We start from the raw sequence: 26,122 nt of genomic DNA on the forward strand, positions 1-26,122 counted from the left end.
TTTTTTAAATAGGGTGCTGCTCATTTCACAAAAGTTATGGAGTCTAAAAACATTCGTAACTGCCTTAGGCAAATGTAAGTGTCCATGGCTCCTGTGCAAGACATCATGGAGTGTTCCCCTTCTGGAGAGACCATTTATTGTTAAGGAAAACATTTAGTGCACGGGAAGAGCTCAATTTTCTTAACCCATTTATGCTCCACTGATGTTTGCCATGAATAAAGAAATGCAGTATAACAAGCAGCCAGCCAAAAACCATGACACTGTTAGGGGGGGGGGTGCGCACGCCTAACTCTGTCCATGCCACTTGTGACTGGAATCTAGCAATTAGAGCTGCAAGCCCAAAACATGCACTCACTTCCACTCTTTGATAAACTTCGATAAACTCCATGTTCTTGTTAAGTTTATACTCTTGCACTGCTTTTAAGTACTGTTTTTTTAAAATGACAGAGTTTGCAATTGTTTCTACTTCCACACAGTTGTATACAATTCATTTTTATTTACATTTTTAAATGCTTTTGTTGAATTGTGACTAATAATGTAATGAAGAACCAAGATCCTTCTATATAAAAACATCCATAAAATGTCATAAATATATGAAAATCCATAAACCATTCCACAGATTGGATACACAAGACATAAAGGAAGTGTTCTAAACTCAGGTTCAGACAGATGCAAGTTAAAACACAAAAGTTAGATGTCATGGGCATGTCCCCACAAGTGTGCAAGTGCGGCTTGCAGTGCCACAAGCCACATATGCATGCATTCACTGTGCTGGTAATAAGAACACACCCCTGAAGGGCTGAGAATTGCCAAGCTCCCTGGGAACCAATGGACTGATCCTTCACGGAGTGTCTAAGAGGGAGTATGAAAATAATAAAGACTCACTGGGACCATACAAGAGTAGTAAAATTGCAGAGTGTGAGAGGTCCTGCTAGTCACCTCTATTGTGGGAGGATTCAAGCAGGCACCCCTTAACAGGAGAAACAAAAAGGATGCCTACATAAGTGTGCAGGAGCCAGTATCAGTACCTGAGAGGATGAAGGCTAGATATGGCAGTTTCCTAAACTTATAAGTAAGATCAAGGCACGGCAGGAAAGTTAAAGAGGTCATTAGTAAGCTAGAGGGCCCAGAGAGAGATACTGGGCTCCCATACAGTCCATAGGCAGTGGAAAGTTCCAAACACTGATCCTCCCAAATCAGAATGACTCAGAGACAGAAAGCTACCTTTGTCCCCCTTTCCCTTTAGCTGCATTATCTATGCCAGAAGTAGGCAACCTCTTCTGACTAAGGGCCAGAATGGCCCATCCCAAACTGGAGGAAGACAGGTGCTAGGACTCCGCAGCTACCACTGCTGGTCCCCACAACAGCACAGGCACAGAGCCTATAGCCAGTGCTCCTGGCCACTGAATGTTACTGAAGCCCCATATCTGCCAGCTGGGTCCAAAGATTCTATAGGCCAGATGCAGCCCACAGGCCATATGTTGCCGACTCCTGTTCCATGATGTATTTCTTAGCTGATCCAGTACAGAATACGATCCCATATCTGGTATGAATACATGTAAACAAAGCTGGACCCGTTTTCACCAGAATTTAACATTATTATTTTGCAGTTACTGGTCACTTATGGTGTCTGAGTCAGGCAGGCCTGTAACTCCTGGCCAGTGAGATCCACTGAGTTGTACTAGACATGAACAACCTTCTCAAGCAGTCAAGAGACTGTAGCATTCAAGTTGGACAGAATCTCTGCTGACTTCTGCAAGATCCTTAGGTCTTCCAGGCGCAGTCCCTTTATCAAAGCCAGCTGGGCTTCAAGGTTTATGTTATCCTTTTTCAACTTGGAAATCTGAAATATGTAAAATAAGTGGGAAGGTTTTATTTCAAATTATAACATGATTACTAGGGTGAGTACATGAACAGATGCTTCTCACAAGTTAATTTGTGCCAGGGTAAAATATTGCATCATGAACATACTGTACATTTGGTCTTACCAAGACAACAGAGTTAGCAACAAAATGAAACAGTGTTCACGCAAAATTCATGACACAGACAGGAAACAAAGGCTAAGACTAGGTTAGGGAAAAAATGTGCTTATTTCAAGTCAGTGCCTTACTGAATCAGACCCTAAGGCCCGCCTAGTTCAACAGCAACCACACCAAGAACTTAGTAGTGAAAGATGCTTAAGATGCCTTTCACTACTTAAGATGTAAGCAGAGGAACAGTAGATCACCACTGACATAAATCTAAGGTAGTGAGCTAAATTGTATTGCAGTCACCTTTCCTTAGTGGTAAAGCTACTTTTTAAATTAGATCTTGTGTATTGAGTAAGGCCGTGACAATGGCCTCCCCTCCTGTCTGATCTAGAATTTGCTAATGAAAAATGCAGGGACTTAAAATGGCAGTGTTAAGAAACAAAAACTTGTCACTTTCTCTCTTTAGGCCTTTTCAACAGTGTCTATCTGGACCTGTATTTCTGAAGTCCCCCATTATCAGCATTTTACTAGACTGCTGCCCTTTTGGGCGCTCTCAAACTTTTGAACACATTTTCTTTTCTCAATCTACATTTTTATATCTACATTCTTATAGCTTGGAATTTAGATCCATGCAGATTCTACTGTTTGGTAGTCTCCACACAGAATTATAATCTCACTTGCCACTATGAATCCTTTAGTTAACATTACTACCTTATCACACCCCTTCAACCTAGCCGGTTATTCCACTACAGTTTGTAAGAGTCATTACAACATCCCACTGCATTATCCCACTCTGTTTCTGAAACACCTATTATTTCCAAGTCCTTGTCCGCAGTTCAGGATTCTAAATCATCTGTTTCTACTTATGAACTTCTTGCACTTATAAGCAGACATTTCAGATGTTATTCCTGACTGGGAATCTGTTTTTATTTAACTCTTTGATCTGACATACTGCTGATTTTATAGACTCTGTCTCTGTGCTTCTATCCTTTCCCTGTCCTAGTTGTTCTAGCTGTTGTTTCCAGCCTCTCCATGATTGGCTGTGAAGGTACTTCTGTGTTCCCAGCATCACGGACAGCTGTCTCTGTCTGATTTACACTTCAGTTAAACACATACCTTTTTCTTTTCTGTAACAAGTAAGGCTCCATCCGGTATAAGGTTCAGCTACCCCCTTCAGTTTGTGTCTTGCTTTTCCAAAATGTACCCAAAAGCCAAAGAAACTAAAATTTCCTCTAGTCTGTACTACCTTCTCAAACACACACAGAAACCCAGAAGTTCCCTTTGCTTAACTGGATCTATGCCTGGAACTAGAAGCATTGCAGAGAAAACGATCACTGGGGCCTGGGATCTAAGAATTCCACCTACTTAGCTGTAAAAATTTCATTTCCAGGACCTCTCCCTTTCATACTCTATGTCCATAGGTTGCTGGTACCAACATGTACTATGACCAAAGGCTCTTTCCCAGAAGTCCATCTAAAGCGTCTCATTATATTCACCACTTTCACACCTACAAGTAAGTCTCCATACAGGTATCTGTACTTCAAAATAAGATTTTTTTCCTTCTTAGGACCCTTCAAAAATAGGGTGTGTTTATATTTGGGGGTGCAGTATATGAGGGAAATAAGGTAATTTCCAAATAGGAAGGTCAAGGAAGTCAGGGCTGGGGTTCTCACACTCTCAAATATCCCTATATGGCATGTTTATAAACAGTACCATGCTCCCTGCTCTTCCAGTTCAACAATTGTAGGCTGCAGATATTGTACCTGCACTTTGAGGGCTATGAACTGCTTGTACCATGCGCATATGCTTATTTTCCTTATCATCTCATTGCCCTTTTCCTTTGTAGTCATTTCAGCAGGGCAGTCATTTGATTTTACTGTATATATATATATGCAGTTTTACTATATATACTTATATATGTGCATGCCTGCGTGTGCATGCACATTCATGCACACATGCACCCCCCAATAATATTGCTGCACGTTTAAAAAAAGGAATTTCAAATGATGAACAATTCTGTGATCTCAGTTACAAACATGTCAGTCCAGATTCACTCCAATTAATTCAATGCTCACTTTTTTTGCCACCTTATACTAATTTCCATGTGCACCTAACACAAAGTCCACTTACATCCCTGAGCCCTTTATGCTTTTAAACATCCTTCCCATCAATTTAAAATCCATTTTGCATTTAATTCCCAAAGAGTGTCAATCCTCCCCTGCTCCCAAAGGTTAAGATCTCAAAAGATCCAGTTGTTTCAGGCACTCTAATTGAACCAAATTTTGATCTCCAGTATACTGATGTAAATCTGGAATATATTATGCACGAGCCCCACTGGCAATGAAAAGAGGATGACACTCTCTTTCTATTAGATAAGCAGTAATTAGCTAATGCCTGACAAATGATCTGGTAACTATATTATCATACTGCTGCTGCCTGTAACCAAGCTGCAACTCAAATCCAACTCAGTTTAGCAGTGCTACTACCAATTTATGCATGGGAAACTGAGAGAAAAATCTGGACCACTCCATTCTTCTAAGCAAGTTACCTGATGAAGGACATGTTGCGTCTCCTCTATTAAAGAAAAGCATATTTTTGTTGCTAGTTTCAAAGCTTTCTCTTCATTTCCAGATGAAATCACTTCACCGAGTAGCACTCTCTTCCAGCAAGCACTAAAACCAAAATATTTGAACACATGGTCATTTGTTGCATTCCTCATCTGGAAAATAAACTGAACAGCCAGGGAAAAAAGAACCCAGATAACAGAAGATCAAACATAACACACATAAAAACAGGCCTTTAGCACTCAGATACCATGTTGATGAACACAGCTGGAGAATGTGAGAACATACAGACATTTAGTGGTATGTTGGATTGATGGCTCTCCATGTCATGGCAAGCTCGATCCTCAGCAAAAATGGAGATTCAAATTAAAATGAAAAGGATATTTAAAGGCATATTTTATACAGGGTACAACTTATTTAGTCATTTTCAATCAATATCAGATTCTGAAGCCCAAATCTATTGCTAGAGTTAAGTGCACAGCACTGATGACACTGGACTTGAACCCTTGAACTTCAGCAATAAATTGGGTCTGGAAATGTCAACAGTAGTCCCTAAATACTCTCTTCAGAGAAATCAATGTGGGGACCAGAAATCAGTTCATGGGACCAGTCAAACTAACAGGCTGCAGAAACACCCAACATTAAAGTAATAACCAGTTCTTGAAGCAGGGAGAGTAGGATAACAGAATACTTATTGTTTACAAATTTACAGTTTACAGCCACCATAGTTGTTTGTGCAATCAACAGAACAAGGAGCAATGGTCTGAGGTTGCAGCAAGGGAAGTTTAGGTTAATATTAGTAGAGCTGATTGGCACCGATAAAAGAAAAATTAACATTATCGGCAATCGGCCATTTTTGGCCAGTGTAGCTGATAATGTTACTGATAAATACTGCATGTATGCGCATAGCCACAGTATGCATGGGGCCAGGAATGCAGCATGGAGAGCAGCATCCAGCTGGTAAGTCTTTGTGAAGGAAAGAGTGTGGGGGAGGGAAGGGGTGTGGCAGGGGGGCAGATCGAGGCCCCCCACAGTGAGGGAGAGAGTGGGGTAGGTGCTGCCTAGCTGGGGCAGGGAGTGGGACAGAGCCACAGTTGATTCGACCAGGGGGCGTGGGAGGGGAGGAGAGTCGGGGGGAGGGCAGGAAGGGGGCCAGCTCCATGCCACTGCAAACACCTCTGGGAGAGGCATGGGGGGGGGGGTGTGCTCCCCGGATCTGTGTGCAGGGTGAGGACAGGCTGCCCACTGCGGGCTCAGGGCCAAGGGCTGCAGTCTGCCTCTTCCCCGTGGGGAGGCTGGGTGTGGGCTGCAGTTGGGGTGGGTAGGGGTGGGATAGGCAGTGGTGGCATTGAGGGGACGGGCTACAGGAAATTCTGGGGTGGCTGTAGCCCACCCCGTAGCCCTCCTTCCAATGCCACCACACACCCCACCCCTGCCTGCCTGCATCAAGCGCAGCCCTGAGCCAGCCCCCACCAGGAAGAGGCCTGAGCAGCCCCTGGCCCCAAGCCCGCAGCAGGCAGCCCGCCCTCACACTGCACACAAATCCAGGGGGCACAAGGCTCCCATGTCTCTACTGGGAGCATAGCAGCAGGATTGCCTGCTCCTGACTCTGACCCACTCTCCTGCTCACTGTGGGGGCCTCATTCTGCCTCCCCATGCCTCTTCCCTCCCCCTGCCTCCCCACAAACTTACCGGCCAGATGCTGCTCTCCAAGCTGCCAGGCTGCATTCCTGTAAATAAGCTATCAGATCAATATCAGCTGATATGGCTGGTTAATAATTGGCCATGGGTATCAGCCAAAATCTTTATTGGTGCATCCCTAGATATTAGGAAAAACCCTCTCACTAGGAGGGAAGTAAAGTGCTGGAACAGGTTGCCCAGGAGGTGGTGGAATCCCCATCTTGGACATTTTTAAGACCCAGCTAGACAAAGCCTTAGCTGGGATGATCTGGTTGGTGATTGTTCTGCTTTGAGCAGGGGGCTGGATTAGATGACCTCCTAAGGTCCCTTCCAACCCTCATTTTCTATGATTCCATGATGATATTTATATGATGTATTATCCCCAGTCCATTTTCCCTTTCTCATGCAAGTAGCCTGGTTAAAATAAGGAAAGGAACCACACAATAATCCCCATACTTTGCAGTGAGTTTGGGAGGGCACAGGCAAAACCATGGGATCCACAGATTTTCTAAACAACGACGGCCTTCTGTGAGTGTTTATTTGAAACTTACAATTCATCTGCTCCAAGACACAACAGCTTGAGAGCTGTAAGCAGTCTCCAAGATGGCCCATCCCATCCAAACGTCAAGTTTCTAAAAATGCAAATTAACCAACGGAAGAACATATGAGCAATGTTTATAGTTGTGTGCCCTTTACAGACTGATCACATTGCAAAGCAGTAACAGCCAGACTTTTGCCCAGTGGCGGCATCCTCTTATCTCCATAAATAGCTGGCAAGGGGCAGAAGAACTTCCTTTTCCCTGCTGATTCCCACAGCCAGAAGACTAGGTGGTCCCACTGCCTTCTGCTGAATCCTGACTCTGATTTTTAAATTTCATTTGTCTTTTATCCACTTAAATGCTTTGCCAAAATCAAAAAAGATAATGCATATGTACCTGACCAACTTATTTTCTTGAAGTTAGAAAAAAAGCAGTAATCTTTATTTCAGTAAATAAACTAAACTTTAACATGCACACATACCAATACTTACTCCAAAAACCCATGACCCTTTAGAATGGAAAGTTTTGTATTCTTCTTCTTGTCCCCTAGAAAGACACATTTAAGAAGAGTATCTGAAAAAAATATATATTTAAAAGTGTTTCAGTAAACAATTAACAGGGAAAACAACCAACTTGATTTCTAAGTGTTTTATCATACTGTAGTAATAAATAATTTCCCAACAGAACATCATGTAAAGACAAGCCACTGCCATGCTCTGAAGAGCTTTAACAGAGATTTGATTTGACTGCGTATTGCAAGTGTTTCGCATCTCAAAAGAGCACCCAGCCACCAACTGAGTTCTTAAAGTGGTATCCTGGCTTAACTGATGTCAACAGCAAAACTTCAAAGCAGGCAGGATTTCAACCTTAATTGCAATGCTAAATGAAAACACAATTGCAATGCTAAATGCTAAATGAAAACACAATTCCAGAAAAGTGAAAGTCACACAGGAGGGAAAAAAAACACTTTCCATTAAAAATCTCTATTAGATGGTGGTCAAAATGGCAAAAATGAAATCAACACAGTATTCTACTTTATTTTTGCATATACATTATTATGCTGCTAAAAATAACTAGTGTTCATACTGGCTTCAGGCTAGTGGAATGGAACCATTTATGCTTCCTCACTGCTCCTTATTTACATTAGCTCAGACCTTCCAAATGAAAAGATAGAGCACCAATAAACTAAGCTCCCCATTCCGTAGTATTCCATTTTGTAAGTCTAAGATCAGTCTATAGCCCAACCTGTTGACACATAAACACTACTATGTGGGTTATCAATGGCAATAAATCCATATTCTAGCAGGAGCCGCTGGTTATCATGAGGTCCATAACAGATAAACACTTCTTCATATTTTCTGCAGCGTGAATCCATCCTAATTTCATAACATCTCGTCTGCTCATTAAAGGTGCCTCTCACCTTTGAGAAAGAAAAAAAGACATTTCGGTTAATGGCAGGGAGAAAAAGAAATACCACATCTAGAATACTAAAGACCAGCAATACTCATTGTTTTTACTGTACCATAATAAAAGGGTATAAATATCTAGCATTCAATGCAAACTGATATTGAAGATTAGAGTTTTCTTTGTTACACCCAAGGCCTATTTTCAGGCCAGCTGGGCTCGGATGAAAGATCTCCTCAAATCATTTATTTATTTACTTATGCAATTGATATGCCATGCTTCCCAACAAGGGCCAGGGTGGCTTACAGCAAGGGGGACAGAATAACTTAAAAGGGCACCTAGAATAAGCAAAGCAAAATAACAAATCAAAACAAAGCAGAGACCCACTAACTTACTTCTTAGCCTAGTTTTGGTTTCTAAATGACTGTCTAAACAGTAAGGTCTTACAGTCCTTCTGAAAGATGCCCAGGCTTGGGCTGATGGGCTTCAAGGAGGAGGGAGTTTCAGAGATGAGCAGCTATGGGAAATCACCTCCCATGTGTTTTTCCCAAGCAAACTTGGTGTACTGATAGTACTTACAGGAAATTCCTTTTGGCTGGCTTAGGGATCATGATGGGGTATAGGGGAGAAGGCAGTCCCCTTGATATGTAGGTCCCAAGCTGTTTAGGGCTATATAATTCAGAAGTTCTTATGCCCAACAGGCTACTGAGAGCTAATGCAGACACTAGAAGACTGGAGTTATGTGTTCCTGGTGACCCACTCCCATCAGGAGGTCTGCAGCATTCTACACCAGCTGCAGTCACGAGATGGTTTTTAAGGGCAGCCCCACATAGAGTGCATTGCAATAGTCTACCCTCAAAATTACAAAGGCACGGCTGATGGTTGTCAGATCAGATCCGAAAGGGTCAGCCTTCCCATCAGATGGAGTTGGTGAAAGGCACTCCTAGCCAGCACTGCCATCTGAAGATCCAGAATTGCAAATCACATACCATATCCAAGAAGCAGAGCACAAAAAGGCCCACACAGGCGACACAGAGTCAAAGATGGCTCTTACTGATGTGCTGCCACATGATTCCACACAGTTACATGAGCCAGTTTGACCCCTGGGATGAATCAGACCTGCCAGAGTTTGCTCTTGTGTGTAACATCCTTCTGAGGACTTCCCTTAGGCTGGTCTGTACCCAGAAGTATTAGTCATTCCAGAAACCACGACTGACAAGTTAATGTCACCTTTGCTTGTTCTTACCTGAACATTTGGACTATGATTGAGCAGGTCTAAATAAGGAGCCAGTGCATAAATATCTGGCTCTCTAGAGAAGCATTCCTTCTGTGGCTGTTTCATGTACACTGTTCTTGTATTAATGGTACACCAAGCCCACAGCAGGGCATCATAGGTAAAAACTGCCTCTACATTCTCTGTTAACAAAGGCTGCAGGGAAGAGAAGAAAGGCTTGGAAGAGGAGTGAAGCTCCTGGACCACTGTTCTTTGCTCCTGAGCCTTCCTTCTTAAGGGATCAGGAAGAAGTTTCACTACTTCTTGTTCCAAACAAGCAGGACAGGTATATGTCTTTGGTAGAATGTCAAGGTAAGGCTTCCACGGAGATCTTTCCCCGGTGTGTTTCTCTGCTATTAAAAATGTACAAAGTGCTATCAAAGGAGACAGGGGAGGCTTCCATCTATAGAACAAACACAACAGAAATACAAAGGTGTGAGAGAGAAAATCCTACCACCACCATTCTTTCAAAACCTGGGGATTTTAACATACAATTTCAATGACAAACTTCTTTGTTGTTCACCTCTAAATGTCTTTTTCAATATTTCTATTTTTGTAATTTTACTGGCATGCTGTGAAAATGAATTCAAATAGTACAAGTTGTTTAAAACATGTAAAATACTCTTCAATATTCTACAGTAGCTTCTGTTCTGAAATTTCAAAGAAATTGAAATACATTAATTTAGTGCTTTGTGTCCTCACTCTCTTACCATATGCATGTTCAGTAATTGTGGACAAGTAACGTACAGATCCAGGTATATAAGAGCTTTAAAGCTTTACCTATTTGAATAGTTTTCACATGTGTAAACAGTCTTGTTGTAACCAAAGGAAATACTCAGACAAGTATAGCATAAGACTTTAACACCAGTTCAAACAGCAAACTAACTAATGTATGAGGAATAGTAAAAAGCAACTGAGAAACTTCTTAAGGAACTGCTTCTTTTCCTCCACTTACCTTACAATGTATTTCCCAAGGTAACTATTAAGGACAGTGGCAGTGGTGAGTAAGCATTTTTCAGGCAATGAAATAATCAACTCCCCTGCCTTTGGGGAAAAAATCAGAGTAAAAGTTAGATGAACAGTTTATGGGTAACTGGTGACTGGCTAACAAGAATCACCTCTCCCCTTGCCAGAGGAGAAAGCATTTCAAGCTAGATTCTCTTACGCACCAGAACTCTCCTCAAGACAGGGGAAAGAGGACCCTTAAGGGACTATGCTCCACTCACCACATCTCCTCCTTGATATGCCCTTTACACTAAATAAGCAGGCAGAACTGCAGGCACATGGCCTGGACACAACATCCCTGGACCTGCAGGAAGACCCCTTTGATGGAGGTATTTGCTAATGGACACCCTTGGGTACCAAGGGACTATTAACAACTGAAGCACAAGGTGTTATTTCATCAACCTCCTCTCCCTTATGGGAAGTGCATGAGGGATCAGAAGTTGCTGTAACTTATGAAGGGGGCTTCCTTAACAGACAACTGCTTCCTGCTCCTCAGAGTGCTCTCACACTGCCTCTGGACTATTAGGCTTTCTTAGGCACAAGATTGATTCTGGGTCAGAAAATCTACACCTGCTTCTACTGTTCATGAGGCACAAGTACTAACCTGAAAAGCTTTTGTGGTCAATAGTCCTCTTCCTGTATCTGAAACAGCACAGGAGCAAAGAGAATGATTTAAATACAATTTACAGACTTGTCTTCCCCATAAAACTATAATAAAACTAGAGTTCATTAAAACTGGCCTGAAAAGGGAAACTTAAAAGCTTTAAAATTCTAATACAATATAGAATCAGCATCAGGGGCCCTTCTACACAAGACATTTATTGTGGAGTAGACTAATTCACTCCACAGTACGTCTTGTGTCTACACGTGGCCCTATAAGGCCACAGGAAACTAATTAACTCCACAGCAGGTTGTACTACTTGTAAATACAGATCTTGGTTGTACTTGTATTTACAAGTAGCACCCTGCTGCTGAGTTTTTTACTCCACAGCACTGCACATGTAAATGCTGACAGGGCTGGCTGGGTCATAAGGATGCTTCAGTGCAGGGGCTGCCTGCCAGCTACCCCTCACTGGAGCACCCCCATGCTCCAGCCAGCCCCTCTGCTGCATGTTGAGCCAGGTCAGAGCAGCCGCAGGCTGGCAGGCTGGCCCCCCAGGTCTCCTGCCAGCCAGAACTGCTCCAACCCAGCACAACGTGCTACAGTCCTGGGCACACATATAAAGGTGGTGCCCAAGAGCAATAAACTCCGGTGTCTAAGTGCCTGATTTTATTGTTTCACCTTAATAGCATGTGTAGACACAGCCCTTATGTATGAACTTTGTTTCTCTCTCCCCCGCTTCAGACTTGTCTCTGCTCTCTATCACATTCTTGAGGCCTTCTCTTTAACTCCTGCATCTAAACAATCTCCCTGTATTCTTCCATTTTGGAGACAAAAAGATAAATAACTGTTAAATTTCTCTGTAAAAACACATCTTTCTCCTTTGCTAGTGATGCTTTTTACGGGCCATTAGTCTTGTGCGCAAATTTTTAACTATGACCTTGCAATATTCTAAGCACAAAGTTTTTCTTCAGTTTATGCTACATACCATCTGCTCTCTTGCAATTTAATGCTATTAGACTGTTCAAAGTACTGTATTTATTAAAGAAATAGGCATACATAAATGCCTATAGAAACATTCCCCAGTGCCTGACATGTATCAGCTATCAACTTCAGTCCACATCCATAAACTTTGCTTACCATGTGCTGATATGTTTGTTCAATTAATGAGCCAAGTTAAATGAGGAAATGCTAAGGTCCTGGCACTTATGCAACATACTTTACTCCTGCAAAGAGCCCTACTAACACTGAAGGCCTCAGTCCTATGTGAGTGGACGCCAATAGAATCCCACTGATTACATGCGTCTCCAAGGCACAAGCAGCACTGTCCAGAGATATCAGAGAACAAGTTAGCTCAGGTACTGGAAGTAGTATAGTTACATTAAAATGGCACTCTGGATAGGCCAACTAGCAATAAGCTGCTTTGAAGCAGAGCTATCTAGTCCAAACAAAGTACCACACTAATGCAGCTAGGCCAAGTTCTCTTGTTTAGAGCTAGGTCAGGTTTTTTTCCATGTTCCTGCACTATGCCAAAGACACAAATCCCAAGCATCCACCAGTAAGGAACAGCTTCCAGTTCTTGGGTCCCCAAATCTTTTTATGAACTTACGCTTGTATACAGTTGCTTGAAGGACAAACAAGGCTTACTGTCTATAGGTCGGGACAACAAAGACCAATCCTTAAAGTCAACCAGTCAAGTAGGAATACAAACCACTGTCAGCATTAGACAGCCCTGGAGCAACTGTATGTTGCCAGCCTTGTCCATTTTCAAGAGGCCTAAGCCAAGCTGCAGAAGTGTGGCTAAGCAGAAGGCCTCAAAACCTGCTTCTGAGTAACCATCGTGTGAACCTTTACACGTGACAACTAGCTCAGTCAGCAAAGAAAAGAAAGCGATCAATATGTCTAACTAAAGCAGTAATGAAATACAATTAAACAAAGCACAAGCCTGAAAAGAGACAGTACAAGGGAAGACCATGCATGACTTAATCCAAATATACTATATCATAGCTTTATTTAAAATATTAGTAGTAGTGATTGATGTAACCAAATGTATTAGATGCTATTTTGCTATAATAGATATATTTTTGTTAAGATGCTGAGATAATTTGTAAAAACAAAAAAGCCTTGCATAAGAAGACTATAAACTAAGATAGAAAAAAAGCAGAAGTGTTGAACAGCATTCCACAATGGGGAAGAAAAGGACATAAGTCTTCCCAGCTGCTATAGGTGAGAATCTATGTTGTGCTGTCTCAAGTAGCCAGACACACTTTGGGATAAATGTTTGTTTTTGTATTTTGAAGTGCAAGCAAATAAAAGGCTGACCTGTATACCTGTTTCTGCCTCTTTTATCAGAAGCCAACCTACAAAGTTACTTGTAATCTGGGTAACATGGAAATACTATCTGTAATTCATTAAAACTAGAACATTACCTGAAAATTGTGCTGGCTTTAAATGATTGTCTTCAAATCCCCTTTCTTTCAGCCATTTCTTAAGCTGTATATATTCCAGTTTGTGACTGTAGTTTACTAAATTAAGAAGAGAGAGTGATTATTTTATAGACCCATTTTAATTAAAATCATGGTGCTCTTATTGTAGAACAATTTGATGCCATACCGAGAAGATGGATATTTTTTAATAACATACAATAAGGCCCAAAGACGGACTGTGAGAGAGCCTTCAGTCTGCTAGGTTCAGGATGTGGTAGCAGAGCAGTTAAGGCATCTTGCTATGGCTCTGAAGGCATGAGTGCAAAACCTCCACCAGGCTCAAAACAAAAGCTGCATTGCAGCAGACTCAGCTGTCAATGTTACCTAGTTATTCAGACTGGGGAGTCAAAGGCAGCTGGCCATATCATTCAATGGTCTGCTGCTGGCTAAGAACTGGTATGCCTCATGCCTGCCAGTCCAATGGACTGTTTAGTTTGGATGGGCCTTCCTTTGCTAGATTCTGCACAACCCCTGTGGCTATTTATTTAATTGGAAATTGAAGGTACTCAGAACAACTACCCAGGGCTTTGCAGGATCAGACTCAAAGCAGCTGTGCTCAACCTTCTGGCTCTGTGGGCCAGAAGTGTGGGGCACGGCCAGTCTGCAGGCCAGATCAGACCCTGTGGCCCCCATGAACTGGGTGGCACTACCTCCTTCTGTCCCCCATGAACTGGGATTGTGTCCCCTTTGACCCCCAAGGTATGGATCCCATGGCCTGACACTGACCCTGAGCTCCAGAAATAAGTCCCAGGGGCCCAGCATCACCCCCTTCCCATCCCCTGCGCACTGGGATTGGGGTTCTGGGGTCCAGCACCACCTGCATCTGATCCTGTGCGCTGGAATCCAATACCCTGTCCGATATGCTGGGCCCAGGGCTTTCTATGGATCTGGAAATGCAGCAGAAGGGGTGCAATGCTATCATCAAATTACTGAACCTGTGGGGAGCCCTGCAGGCTACAATGACACAGCAACACAAGCCAGATGTAGATCATGAGCTGGGTCTGGACTCAAAGAATTTAAGAGGAATTACAGTGGCCTCCATCAACCAGAAACAGAATCCATAATGCCTACCCCTGGCAGACAGAAAATAAATGTTCTTTTGTATGCGACAGCTAGCATATGCAATTACTCTCTTTAAGGACATAGGGAATTTACCAGATATGTACTGCAAGAATATATTTAGCTAATTAGCATTGCTGATTCCCTAAAAGTGAGCAAGCAATAGATTAAGATGTATAGTACCTCCACCTGAAGTCAAATCTTTAAAATGTTTTCTTCTTCTCTTTCTACCTGTCCGACCTCTACTCTTCTGCATGTTAAATATCAGATCTGTAGGTAATATCTGTTGCTTATGCACACAACCTGAACAAGAAAAAGAAAAGTTGGATTCTTCAATTTTAGTATTTCTTTTGGCTCCTCTGTATACAATACTCTTTTTTTTATTAAAGATAAGCAAAAGAAGTAAAGCTCTGCATTGTGAACATATTTGCATTTTTCAGCTTAGAGAATTTATCACAAGCTATCCCTTGCTAAAGGAGGAAAATTGAGAAAGGAGTCATCCTCAACACTGCTTGCACCAAGAACTTGGGACAGTTTCCTCTGGGGAAGACTGGCATTTCTATATTTAAAATTAAGGCAGTTTCCACTCAGAAACACCCATTACCCTACAGTTAAGGTCATATGGCAAATTATTATGTCTTGTATAAAATCCACACCAAAAATGTTTACTGTTAAAGAAAGGCATTTAAAAGTATGAAAATGATACATATTCATACTCCATTACAATATTCCATTACCATTACAATTATTTTATTCAGTGAATAATATTGGCATAAAAAATTCAACCACCACCTCAGTTCTGATCCACATGACACACTTATCAAATCTCTCATCATGTTCCTCAATAAACTATCAGAACATTATGTAAACACACACACTTTTATTAATTAATGTATATTTAATGTATAATGTGTATTTATTAATGCCATTAGCTTACAGATAATATTCCAATAGTCTATTAATGAGAATATTGACCTGTGGAAATTAATTATCCACACACACAGCATGTGTTTGTGTGTATATACATAGGCATGCATATGTACGTACATACATACATACATATATAAAATCCGGGTGGGCAATTATTTTGGGCAGGGGGCCGCTTACTGAGTTTCGGCAAGCCATTGAGGGCTGCATGACAGGTAGCCAGGGGCAGATTAATATTAATTTTCCAAATTTGTTAGGGGCCTTGGGGCCAGATAGAATGGCCTGGAGATCCACATCCGGCCCGCATTTTGCCCACCCGATACACACGCGCTCACACACATATGCATTGTGTGTGCGTGTAAAATGTGTGCATGTACATAAATCTATATAAAACAAAAAAACTAAGCTTTTCACATTTCTGAAGCGTAGATTTTAACACTCCCCGAAGTCAATCCCAGTCCTGGAACAGCAAAGGTTGAGGCCCACTCCTCAGCCTGCAGCTGCCCCTGGGGAAAGCCCAGCTCATTTCCTGGCTCCAGAAAAAGGCCTCGCTGCACAGGCCCCAAGAGCTTGGCTCCCCGTTGGGAACCTCTCGGGTTTGTCCCGTGACTGGGGGCAAGGGGCTGCTTGGGGACACCGGGGGGAAGACAGGAGAGCCAGGACCAGGTGCACACGGAGCAACCCGCTTCCCCTTCCCGGGGTGGGCCCGCTCCCGCTTGGCGCCGCACTCACCGCCCGGCCCGGCCCGGCCCGGCCCTGCTGCAGCCGCGCGGCTCCTCCCTTCCCGCCCCGCGCTGCGCAGCGCAGACGGAGCAGCTGAGCGCAGGCCGGAGGTGGGTAATCCGCGCGGCTCCGGTGCCCAGGGCCGGGGGGTTGAGCTCTCGGTTGCTTGCCCGGCCGGGGTGGGGATTGAGCCATTGGAGCTGCCTGTGTTGCCCCTTAGCAGCGAGCCGGTGGCCTCCCTAATTCAGGCAGCCCTCTTGGCCCCCTGACTAGCCAGAGCCTCTCCGCAGGACTGCTCTTTCTCGGCTCAGTCCTGGTTTCAGGCAGCTCGCAGGGAAAACTTGGGGTCGGATCCTCCACGAGGATCGGGCTTTGTGTTTAATTACTTATTGGGCTTTCTTTCCCCGAAGTCCGAGGAGTTGGCTAGCTACTGAAAACTACTGCCTCTGTCGTCTTTACTACTCGTTCTCTCCAGCAAGAGAGAGCACACACCACCTGCAGAGCATGACAAAGCATTTTTAAACCCGAAAACTTGCTCAGAAAAATTTTCTTCCAACTGTTTGAGTTGGTCTAATAAACTATATCAGATTCACCCAAAGAACCTTGTCTGCCGATGTCCTTAGATCATCACATGACTACAGCCTACACCCCTGGCTACTAAAACCTATTCATTTGCAGCAGGGCTCTGAGTTGTAGCTGTGTTGGCATAAGGATGTAGGCAGACACAGTTCTTTGGGTAGATGTGCTGTCTTTTATTGGACCACCTAAATCATTGGAAAAATGGTTCTTTTCCTCTGCTTGAAGAAGGGTCTTTTTTTACCTAACCACAGCTACAGGTACCAACGAGGAGGACAATGTTCCCCAACTCCTCCGGCAACTGAGGCACTCTCTGGCACAATTTTCTACTGGAAACAAATGTCAAGCTTTCCAGCACATGCCTCTAGTAATTGTTGCCTAATTGCTTATATCAAGGCATCCTCCAGGTTAGCAACAAGTTCCTGACTGGGGTCAAGGCTTGTTGCAAAACCTGAAAAATGAAACTTGTTGCAAAAACCCTGCAGAAGGGTGTTTGTGCCCAAAAGCTTGCAAAGAACCATTTTTCCAGTGATTTAGTTGGTCTAATAAAAGATACCACCTCTGCCCAAAGAATCTTGTCTGCCTTCATTCGCAACAGGCAGGCGAGGTTCTTTGGATAGATGTGATCTCTATTGTTAGATTCGCTAAATATTGGATAAATTTGTTCTTTGCAAGCTTTCAGGCACAAACTCGATTCCCCTCCATCTGGAACCAGCAATGAAGTTCTGTTTGGTCTGGGGTAACATTGTAACTCAGAATGCTCTGCAGAAATCATTCTGAGTTGCAGCTAAGAGCTGCACTTCTGCCTGCACCCTAAGTTAACAGGGTGTGGGGCTTACTGTGGAGCCCCTGCAAGGGGGGAAATTGTTTACCACACAGTAAGGGTGGAAACAGAGGTTGTCTTTGTGCTGCCATAAACATAAAAATGTTTATGGCAGCACGAAGGCCAAGCAAACAGGCATCTTTTCCCATTGGTGCACCACAAACATATCAATTTGTGCCATTGTTTAATAGTGGATGTCTGCTTTATAGCACAAGAAGGCCAGCAGCCTGGAGCTGCCTGTGTTCTGGCTGCCCCAGGCAGGTGGTCCATTGACCTGAGAGACCCGATCCTGTGCGTCTGGACATCTTGTGCAGGATTGGGCCCTTCAAGCCCTGGGAATGCCTGCCCAGTTTTCTCCTCTTGCAGAAACAAGCACAGAGCAATCTCGGGCTGCTCTTCCATATGCAAGAAACTCAGAATTTCCCCACTTGTTGAGACTGCCCCCAGATCTCTGGGATGTGTCTCTCTAAGTAAAGGTCATCAGGGTTTCCGCATGTGCAGACATGTGGGGAAAACCAGGCAGGCACTCCCAGGGTCTGAGGGGCATATTCCTGCACAGAAGTTGCTTGGGCATGCAGTAGCAGGCCGTTCAGGCCCCAAGGGAACACATCACCCATTGTCCCACAGCATCAGTGGGTGAGTTGCATTTCCCCTGAAAAAGGAGATCAGTTGTGCAGAGACATCCAAGCAGAACTGATCCGCTTCATTTGGTGATGTTTCTAGAACAAGTGAAAATTATATCACAGTACTTGAATCCAGCTTCATGGAGAACTAAACTGTCCCAGTTTTAGCTTTTACCTTTACCACTGGTTGTGTGGTAAGAGCAGGCACATGAACAGTCACGTGTCATGTACTCCCCTATGATCCTGTGTCATGTACTTTTCAGTAAGCCTTCATTCCCTTTTAACTTATTGTAAGTTGTTCATTTGTTCTTAGTCATACTTTATCTCCAGTTAATAAACTGATGTGATCGTTTTCGAAACAAGAACAGTCTTTTTCATAACTTGAAAGAGCAGGAAGGCTTGATTTCCTCCTTCAACTCCCAGTGAGTTTTTTAACTATGACTGAGTTAGTTATGAACCTGAACTAACTGAAATGGAAAAAAGTATTCTCTCTGAACCTACAAAAGAGCCTACTACTGTCAAAAGTTATGTTAGGTCTTCAGCAAATTCTGGTTCCAGGCATTTAGCCAGTCATTGTCACTGGTCAACAAGCATGTGCTATTTGAATCTTATGTTTAATTCTGGTTTTAATAAATGGACTCAGTTTCACATTTAATTTTAAGTGGTTTATTCTTAAGTAACTGTATTTAAAACACATTTTAATTTTTGAAGACATCTATTTTTATCCTCATTATACAGAGCTGCCATCGTTGCCTTTGCAGTGAGTTTCATCTGCTAGAAAAGAAGAATGTCGAGCACTCCTGTGGCTGTGGTGACTGGGGGCAACAAAGGGATCGGGCTTGCTATTGTGCGAGCTCTGTGTAAGCAGTTCTCCGGGGATGTGTACCTGACAGCCCGGGAAGCTGGGCGCGGCCAGACAGCAGTGGCAGAATTGCAGAAGGAGGGTCTGAAGCCGCTTTTCCACCAGCTGGACATCAGTGATCTGCAGAGTATCAGGGCTCTCCGGGACTTCCTGAAGGAGAAATATGGAGGGCTGAATGTATTGGTTAACAATGCAGGAATTGCTTTCAAAGGTAAAACACTGATTAAGCTGCAGGGCCCATGTGCTGTATAGTTCCCTGGAGAATGTGAAGTGGGGTTTCACAGAGGTCCCTGCTAGGGGTTCAGCATGAGTACAGTTCCAGTGAGTAACTCTTGATGCCAAACCCAGGTATAGTTCATTTGTCAGAACAAGGTCTTCTGACTTTGAGTGACACAGCTCTTCTCTTTGTCTCCATAGCCCTGCCAAGGGTCCAGATTACTTCAGCTGCTTATGGGGACACTACCCTTTAAGGGAATGAAAGCAGCCAAAAATAAACTGAAGTGAATCAACAGCCTCTGCCAAATAAGCCTACATGTATCCGTTGCTTGGAATACAAAGGGCAGAGTCCATAGGTCAGAAGGGCCAAAACAAACTTAAGCAGGTTCCATGTCAGTGAGAATTACAAATCCTGTTGTTTTCGAATCCGCATTATATCTTTCTGCCCCTCTCTCTCCTGCTGCCCTTGAGAAGAGTCTGCCCCCACCTGATCTCCTTGTCCCTGCTTTGGGTCCAAGTTGTTCTAAACTAATCTTGAGTCACTTACACTTCCATAGGGCCTTACCAAGGCAAGCCATACGTGATTAGATCAGGGATCTTCAGTCCCTGATGCCCCATTGCAGGTCTGGCCAGACAGCTGCATGCAATTACTCCTGACTGCCTAACTCTCCATCAACCTTTGGTGGACAATAATCTATTAAACACCCAATGTATCACAGCATGCAGGAACCTGAGGCATACAGGATGAAAAAAATATGACAAAACATTCCCCCATTTTCCACATGTTCCAGTTGCATCTAGTAAGAGATTTATTTCCTTATTGTACCAAGTAATTGGGTGACCCAGCTTATTCTCTTTCCCTACCTCAGGTGTTTAGTGTGTTTGTCAGATCTCATTTTAGGACTTGTCTTTGCTGCAGTGTTAGCTGGAAGTACAACTTCGGCACTGCCTCCAGCAAACTCTTGTCTACACACAAAAATCTCTACTTCAAGCTAAGTGATACTTTAAACCCCATTAGTCGGCCACCCTAGCTTTAGTAATGAAGGCCATAGCTATTCTATTCCACTAATCTGGTCACTCTTTGTAGCATGGCAGCTGTCACTCGAGCTTGGCTTCAGAGGAGTTCATGTGAGTGTAGATACCCTTTACTACAGAATTAGCTCAAGTTACACCCTAAAGTTACTCTCTGACCATACTGATGAGCACACTATGTAGTAAATAGGTAGCTGGGTCTTACATAATGGTATTTCCGCTACTTTCCTAATTCAGTTTTAGAGATGCCTGTTTAAAAGGTTTTTCCCAGACATCTAGCCTAAAAGGAATTTTTCTTGTTTTAATTTAGTCTTGCTACCCTGATTGCAAGTTTTTGTACCATTTTACAAACTTGTCTTAGGCCTTGATGTAGTTGCCCTTAAATACTGGGTTCATCATCAAAGTGATTCATGCACATGTTGCAAGCTCAGCAGCACCATCTCTCTATAAAGTATATGCATACCTGGTGTGTGATTTTTCACAGAAGGATTGAGTAAAGCCTTTCTAATAGCAGTTGGTACTTACACCAAAGGCCTTTTGTCCCTCAGGGTGGATGCTGTGAAAATGCATGCCACCTCTCAAAGAGAAGCATTCCACAATTGGAGAATTGGCTTAAAATACATTTTAAAAAGAATTAAGTTACAAATATTTATAAAAAACAAAACCAACAAAATCTCTGCTCTCTGTAATTTATTGTACATTGTATAAATATACAAATAAAGTGTAAATATGCAAATATATTGTATATTTATTTACAACGTACTTGCCTGTTTCATCACTGCATTGCTCCAGTCTTATGCCAGTGTCATAATGAATCAGGCTCTCTGTGTCAGTGGGCACATCTACACATCACCATGTGACGACATTGTTATTGAACCGTGCTTTAGTACTTGCAAAAGTACTGTATGTGCCTGTACTGCACCGTACGCGTGGCACATACTTAGATTTCCCCACTATGTTGCTGTAGCGGTGCACTATAAGTGGGGAGCACACCCCTACAGCAATGTAGCTAGCAATCACGTGTAGACCTGTGTGATTGCTACGTCGCTGTAGTGTGCCATAGAGTGACGTAGTGCATCCCTACATTGCCATAGGGTGACATGTAGATGTATCCAATATGTCTCAATGAACATTCTGTTAAATCCAATGCTTGGCAGGTGCTCAGGAAAACAGATAAGGCAGTAATTAGCAAAGTGTTTAAAGACTATTTCAGCTACATTAAGCAGCAAGTGCTCAGTCACAGTTAGTTTCCTAAGTTTGTCCCAGTGTGTGGCAGTGTTCCCTTTTTGGATTCAACAATCTGTATATGATTATCACAGCGAACCTTCCCACCACTCATCAAATGACAGTGTTCTTTCTTCTCTTTCCCTGTCACAAGGAAGCAGGCCTAGTAGCTCTTTTTGTCCAGTTCTTCAAATGGTTGAATTTGTCACCAGAGGGTATTATTTCCCAACAGAGTCATTCTGCATTCCTTTTAGCAGCTCCCTTTCACAATTCCTGCTGCAACTTGCTCCGTTACTGACAACAGCCCAGGATTTTTCCTGGGAAATATGATTGAACATTAACCAATATAAGGAATGCAGCACCTGACCTGTTTTTCAGCATTATACTTTAGGCATTATACTATCAGTTCATGTGGGAAAAGCCCAAACCTTACACTAAGAGCTACTAAAATAAAAAATCCAGTCTCTGATTAATATTGCATATTTGGACCCTACCCTTTAACATGCCAGTCTTTGTGGCACATTGCATTTGGAGCTTTCTCTACTCAACATGTAGTTCCTACCTGATAATTGAAAAATGAATTAATGTTTATTTTAAGTCTGATAGTTATACTTTGAACTGTGGTCATAACATTCATGTTTGTTTCTTCCCCTCCTCCCACCGCCCAATGTAAAGTTGCTGATACTACTCCATTCGCTACTCAAGCGGAGGTTACACTGAAGACAAACTTTTTTGGAACCAGGGATGTTTGCACAGAGTTGCTGCCTCTCATAAAACCTAATGGTAAGTGCCACATAACAGAGACAGAAATATAATTAAGAGTGAGCCTGTATTATTTCCATGGTCTTAAAAGTAATGCACAGAAGCATGTGCCTGCCTATCTCTGCACCACACCTAGAAATGAGGCATTGAATCTACCCCGAGTAATGCCCCCTATCATTATGCTGAAGACGGAGATCTTGAAAGTGGCAGCAGGCATCTTCATGGCTGCTTCACTGTCTCCATTCTTCAATTTGGCATGTATAGAGCCAGATGGACAGGGTATATTTGCTGACAACACTCTTGAAACTATCCTAAAACAGGAGTCATGGATCCAGCCCGTGGACATGGGGTATTGACAGCAGTCATTTTCCTGTGCTGTTACAGGCAAAAGTGCTGGCCTTGGGTGCTCTTCCCATGTAGTCGCAGGTAAAAGCAGCAGCAGGGGCTTTCCCTGTGTCACCACAGAGAAAAGCAAGAGCAGCTTTCACAAGGCCTGAGGCCAGTGGAATTTGGTAAAAATAAATAATCACTCCCTTACTACAAAAATAAATCATCAGAGTTCATTTTCGTTATCTTGAAATACCCCAGCTTTAAAGAGAGACTGAGATAAGTTGAATAGAAACTGGTGACTGAGTCAAGACAGAGAGTAGTTGGGAGAGTTTATCATTTGATTATTTATGGTTTTGCAAGCAATTTTACATTCTCTTAGCAGATAGGACAGAGGAGAGATCCATTTATAAAATAATAGCATTTATTTCTGTCCTTTAAGGACCTGTTTATCTCTGTATGTTAAGGAATGTTGCTGGGGAACGGAATCCAACATGCAGACAACGGAGGAGCTGGCTAAGGGATCCAGGATATTACAGACTCAGTGGGCCTATCCTCTGTGCTAGGGCACAGGTTGTACTCTGTGGCTTTTGGCTCTGCACATCACTGCATGGACACTGCTGTAGGCAAACCACATGACTTACATTGCATACAGATTCTCACTACCTGTGGGTAGGTTTATGAAAGGCCTCTTTACTCATAGTCATCTAGAAGAGAGTACACACTTCCCTATCAAAACTCCTAGTTACAGGTTCAGTTATGCAGGCTTTCAGAGCATAGGGCTTATTATTATAAATAGCCTTATAAACATGTTACCTTAGAACTGGCACAAAAACACTTAAAATGAGAGCATTCACCTATTAAAGCCACACAAAAGCCAGTTTATCTTGGAAGTATTTTATCCATGCCATTCCAGAGTATTGTTTGAAGGGTCAGAGGAGGTAAAACATTTTACTTTCATTCCTCCAGCATCCCAAGATGCACAACTCCCAGCTGCTTTACTCATTTCTACCCTCCAAAAATCTAGTAGTCCCCCTGCCTCCCTGCTTCTTGCTAGGAGCAACTCCTCTGAGTGGCTTAATTGCAGAAAGACCATGGAGCTGAGGTCCGTGAAGCATGAAGCGTACTTCTCCAGGTTCTCTGGTTTAGCAGAGCTACAGTTCTATGCTGAAAGCAGGGGCCACCCACATCAGTTTCAGCATGACCAGAGGACACCTTTTTATATCATTTTCCTTTAATAGGCAGAGTGGTGAATGTATCTAGCATGGTAGCGGTTTCAGCTCTGGCAAAGTGCAACCAAGACCTGCAGCAGAAGTTTCGCAGTGATACAATCACTGAGGAGGAACTCGTGAAGCTCATGACCAAGTTTGTGGAGGATACAAAGAACGGAGTGCATGAGAAGGAGGGCTGGCCCAACACTGCTTATGGTGTGTCTAAAATTGGAGTCACCGTCTTGTCCAGAATTCATGCCAGGATATTGAATGAGAAAAGGAAAGCTGACCAAATTCTGCTGAATGCCTGCTGCCCCGGCTGGGTAAGAACTGACATGGCTGGTCCAAACGCCACTAAAAGTCCAGATGAAGGAGCTGTGACTCCAGTCTATTTAGCACTTCTGCCTCCTGGTGCTGGTGAGCCTCATGGCCAACATGTTAGTGAAAAGAAAGTACGTACATGGTAAACTTGTCTTGTTAATGCTTTGTTTGGCCAGAGAGGCAGGTTAGAAACCATATTAAACATCACTGATTTATCTTTGGTACCAATAATGATGTGTAGTACCTATGTGACCTTTCTAATCCCAGTTAAGTTTTACAGTTACATCCACATAACTGTTTCTATTATAAAATAATTACAGGCTGGAATAGAGCATGTATTAAGTTCTTCATAATTTACTGTAAAATGTATTGAAAGATGTGGAACACATTGAAATAAACTGCACATTGAAATAATACAGTGGGATGCAATGTGTTTTCTTGGATTTATATTCACTTTTGTGGGTAGAGAGAGGTCTGGGGAGGTACACCTGTTAATGATTCCACTCTGCTGCTGGGTAGAGTAGGCAGCCTTTGCTTTTTTGTTCTTAAAAGCAACTGTGTCAGTTTGCATATCATAAGGCAAAGGTGTTCCATTTCATGTGAGGCAACAAGGATGGATGACTTAATGAAGAGTAATGTTAAACTATTCCTGCAAACCAATAGATTCTCATCCTTGAGATGCCCAGGAGACACTATCTGCTACTTAGCTGAACGTTTCCTAAATTCATCAGTATGTTCATATCTCTCTCTCTCTCTCTCATCCTTGCTCCAAGTTTTCCTTTCTGGGCCTTTTTTTGCACAGGTTGAGTTGTATGAACAGAGTCTAACCCTAATTTCCAATTATTTAGGTTGGAAACTATTTGAGGCAGGGGTTCCTTCTGACTGTGTAAACACACGGTGCTTATAACAGTTGGCCCCAGCTTCAGACTGGGGGCTCTGGACACTATCATAATTCAGATAATTTAGTAGTAATAATAATACCACATGCAAAACTAGTTCAGACTGCCTCCCAAGGGTATTCTGCAATTGCAGAAGCACTGACCCTGTCCGATTTCTAATTGTATGAGCATAAACAAAAGTGATGCCAACCTACCTTTTATTGGAGATTTTCTGCACTTAGCATATTATATCCACGTCCTACTTTTCTTAGGGACCAATGTCAGAACATGGTTCTAGTCAGACAGCAGCAAGTTCATATTATCCTGAACGCTTGCCCATAAGTATATAAATGAACATTATGGCACATCTCAGTTTCCTGACAGTAGTCTACCTTTTTCTTTGGTTTTAAGCTATGTCTGCAATACTTGTATGCGTGGCAGTCAGTGCATACAAAATGCTGTTTGCATGCAAGCTGGCTGTTCATTTATACTCAGGAAGTCACTGACACTCTAATAATAAACACTATGATGGACGAATGAAAAAGGTCTGAGTAGACCAATTTCCAAGTGCTGGCTGCCATCAGACTGTAAAGCTAAATTAGTCAGAAAGCTCCTTAGGACAAGCACTGTGCCCCCCTCTACCTTTCTACATTGTTTGGCAAAATGGAGCCCCCAGTCCTGATTGAGGGTTTTGGTTGCAAATTGAAGTCACAATTCTATCATATCATCCATGGTTTCTGCTTCTCATCTCGAATGTATTGCACTATTAAAGGAGTTTTCTCATTCTCTCTCCCTCCCCCATTATAGACATTGTTTAAAGGTGCTTTAAAAAATTAGGCTGGGCAGCTGTAAAAATGCAGTATGGTTTGCACCAAGTTAGTGATTAGGGGCCAGAGGCTGTTGGGGTGTTAGATAGCATTTGTCAGCACTGTGTCATCTGGTGAATCAGCATCTGATGACCTAAGCCCACTACTTACAAAAGCTTATAGTATGTGTCTCTGATTTAGTCTATAAGGTGCAAATCTACCCTACCTTC

General features: G+C 42.8%; 2 protein-coding genes across 4 annotated transcripts; one reads left to right on the forward strand and one right to left on the reverse strand.

Moving 5' to 3' along the window:
* Positions 1-378: 378 nt before the first annotated feature.
* SETD4 (SET domain containing 4) lies at positions 379-16,254 on the reverse strand. Of its 2 annotated transcripts, none has more exons than XM_019528902.1 (11): positions 16,241-16,254; positions 14,765-14,884; positions 13,466-13,561; positions 11,040-11,077; positions 10,386-10,474; positions 9,404-9,833; positions 7,999-8,173; positions 7,245-7,299; positions 6,766-6,846; positions 4,519-4,642; positions 379-1,843 (listed from the first exon to the last, which is right to left on the reverse strand). In XM_019528902.1, the coding sequence occupies exons 2-11, from the start codon at positions 14,835-14,837 to the stop codon at positions 1,709-1,711; spliced, it is 1,296 nt and encodes a 431-aa protein (XP_019384447.1). In that variant the 5' UTR covers positions 14,838-14,884; positions 16,241-16,254; the 3' UTR covers positions 379-1,708. The 2 variants fall into 2 exon arrangements, with proteins under 2 accessions (XP_019384447.1, XP_019384446.1); XM_019528901.1 differs by having other exon boundaries at positions 7,245-7,326.
* A 7-nt stretch (positions 16,255-16,261) lies between these two features.
* Positions 16,262-24,632, forward strand: LOC109305805 (carbonyl reductase [NADPH] 1-like). Of its 2 annotated transcripts, XM_019528903.1 has the most exons (4): positions 16,262-16,341; positions 19,015-19,326; positions 22,263-22,370; positions 23,918-24,632. In XM_019528903.1, the coding sequence occupies exons 2-4, from the start codon at positions 19,041-19,043 to the stop codon at positions 24,352-24,354; spliced, it is 831 nt and encodes a 276-aa protein (XP_019384448.1). In that variant the 5' UTR covers positions 16,262-16,341; positions 19,015-19,040; the 3' UTR covers positions 24,355-24,632. The 2 variants fall into 2 exon arrangements, with proteins under 2 accessions (XP_019384448.1, XP_019384449.1); XM_019528904.1 differs by lacking the exon at positions 16,262-16,341 and having other exon boundaries at positions 18,996-19,326.
* Positions 24,633-26,122: the final 1,490 nt, after the last annotated feature.

Source organism: Crocodylus porosus, unplaced genomic scaffold (genome assembly GCF_001723895.1).
Source record: "Crocodylus porosus isolate Cpor-Errol unplaced genomic scaffold, CroPor_comp1, whole genome shotgun sequence".
Classification (NCBI taxonomy): Eukaryota; Metazoa; Chordata; order Crocodylia; family Crocodylidae; genus Crocodylus; species Crocodylus porosus.

Coding starts and splice junctions, on each gene's coding strand:
- LOC109305805 (XM_019528903.1), top strand. CDS start 19,041: ATGTCGAGCACTCCTGTGGCTGTGGTGACTGGGGGCAACAAAGGGATC. Junction 19,327..22,262: donor TGCAGGAATTGCTTTCAAAG/GTAAAACACTGA, acceptor CCCAATGTAAAG/TTGCTGATACTACTCCATTC. Junction 22,371..23,917: donor GCCTCTCATAAAACCTAATG/GTAAGTGCCACA, acceptor TTCCTTTAATAG/GCAGAGTGGTGAATGTATCT.
- SETD4 (XM_019528901.1), bottom strand. CDS start 14,837: ATGCAGAAGAGTAGAGGTCGGACAGGTAGAAAGAGAAGAAGAAAACAT. Junction 11,078..13,465: donor AAAGCCAGCACAATTTTCAG/GTAATGTTCTAG, acceptor GTGCTGTTTCAG/ATACAGGAAGAGGACTATTG. Junction 9,834..10,385: donor CTTGGGAAATACATTGTAAG/GTAAGTGGAGGA, acceptor TTTGTTCTATAG/ATGGAAGCCTCCCCTGTCTC.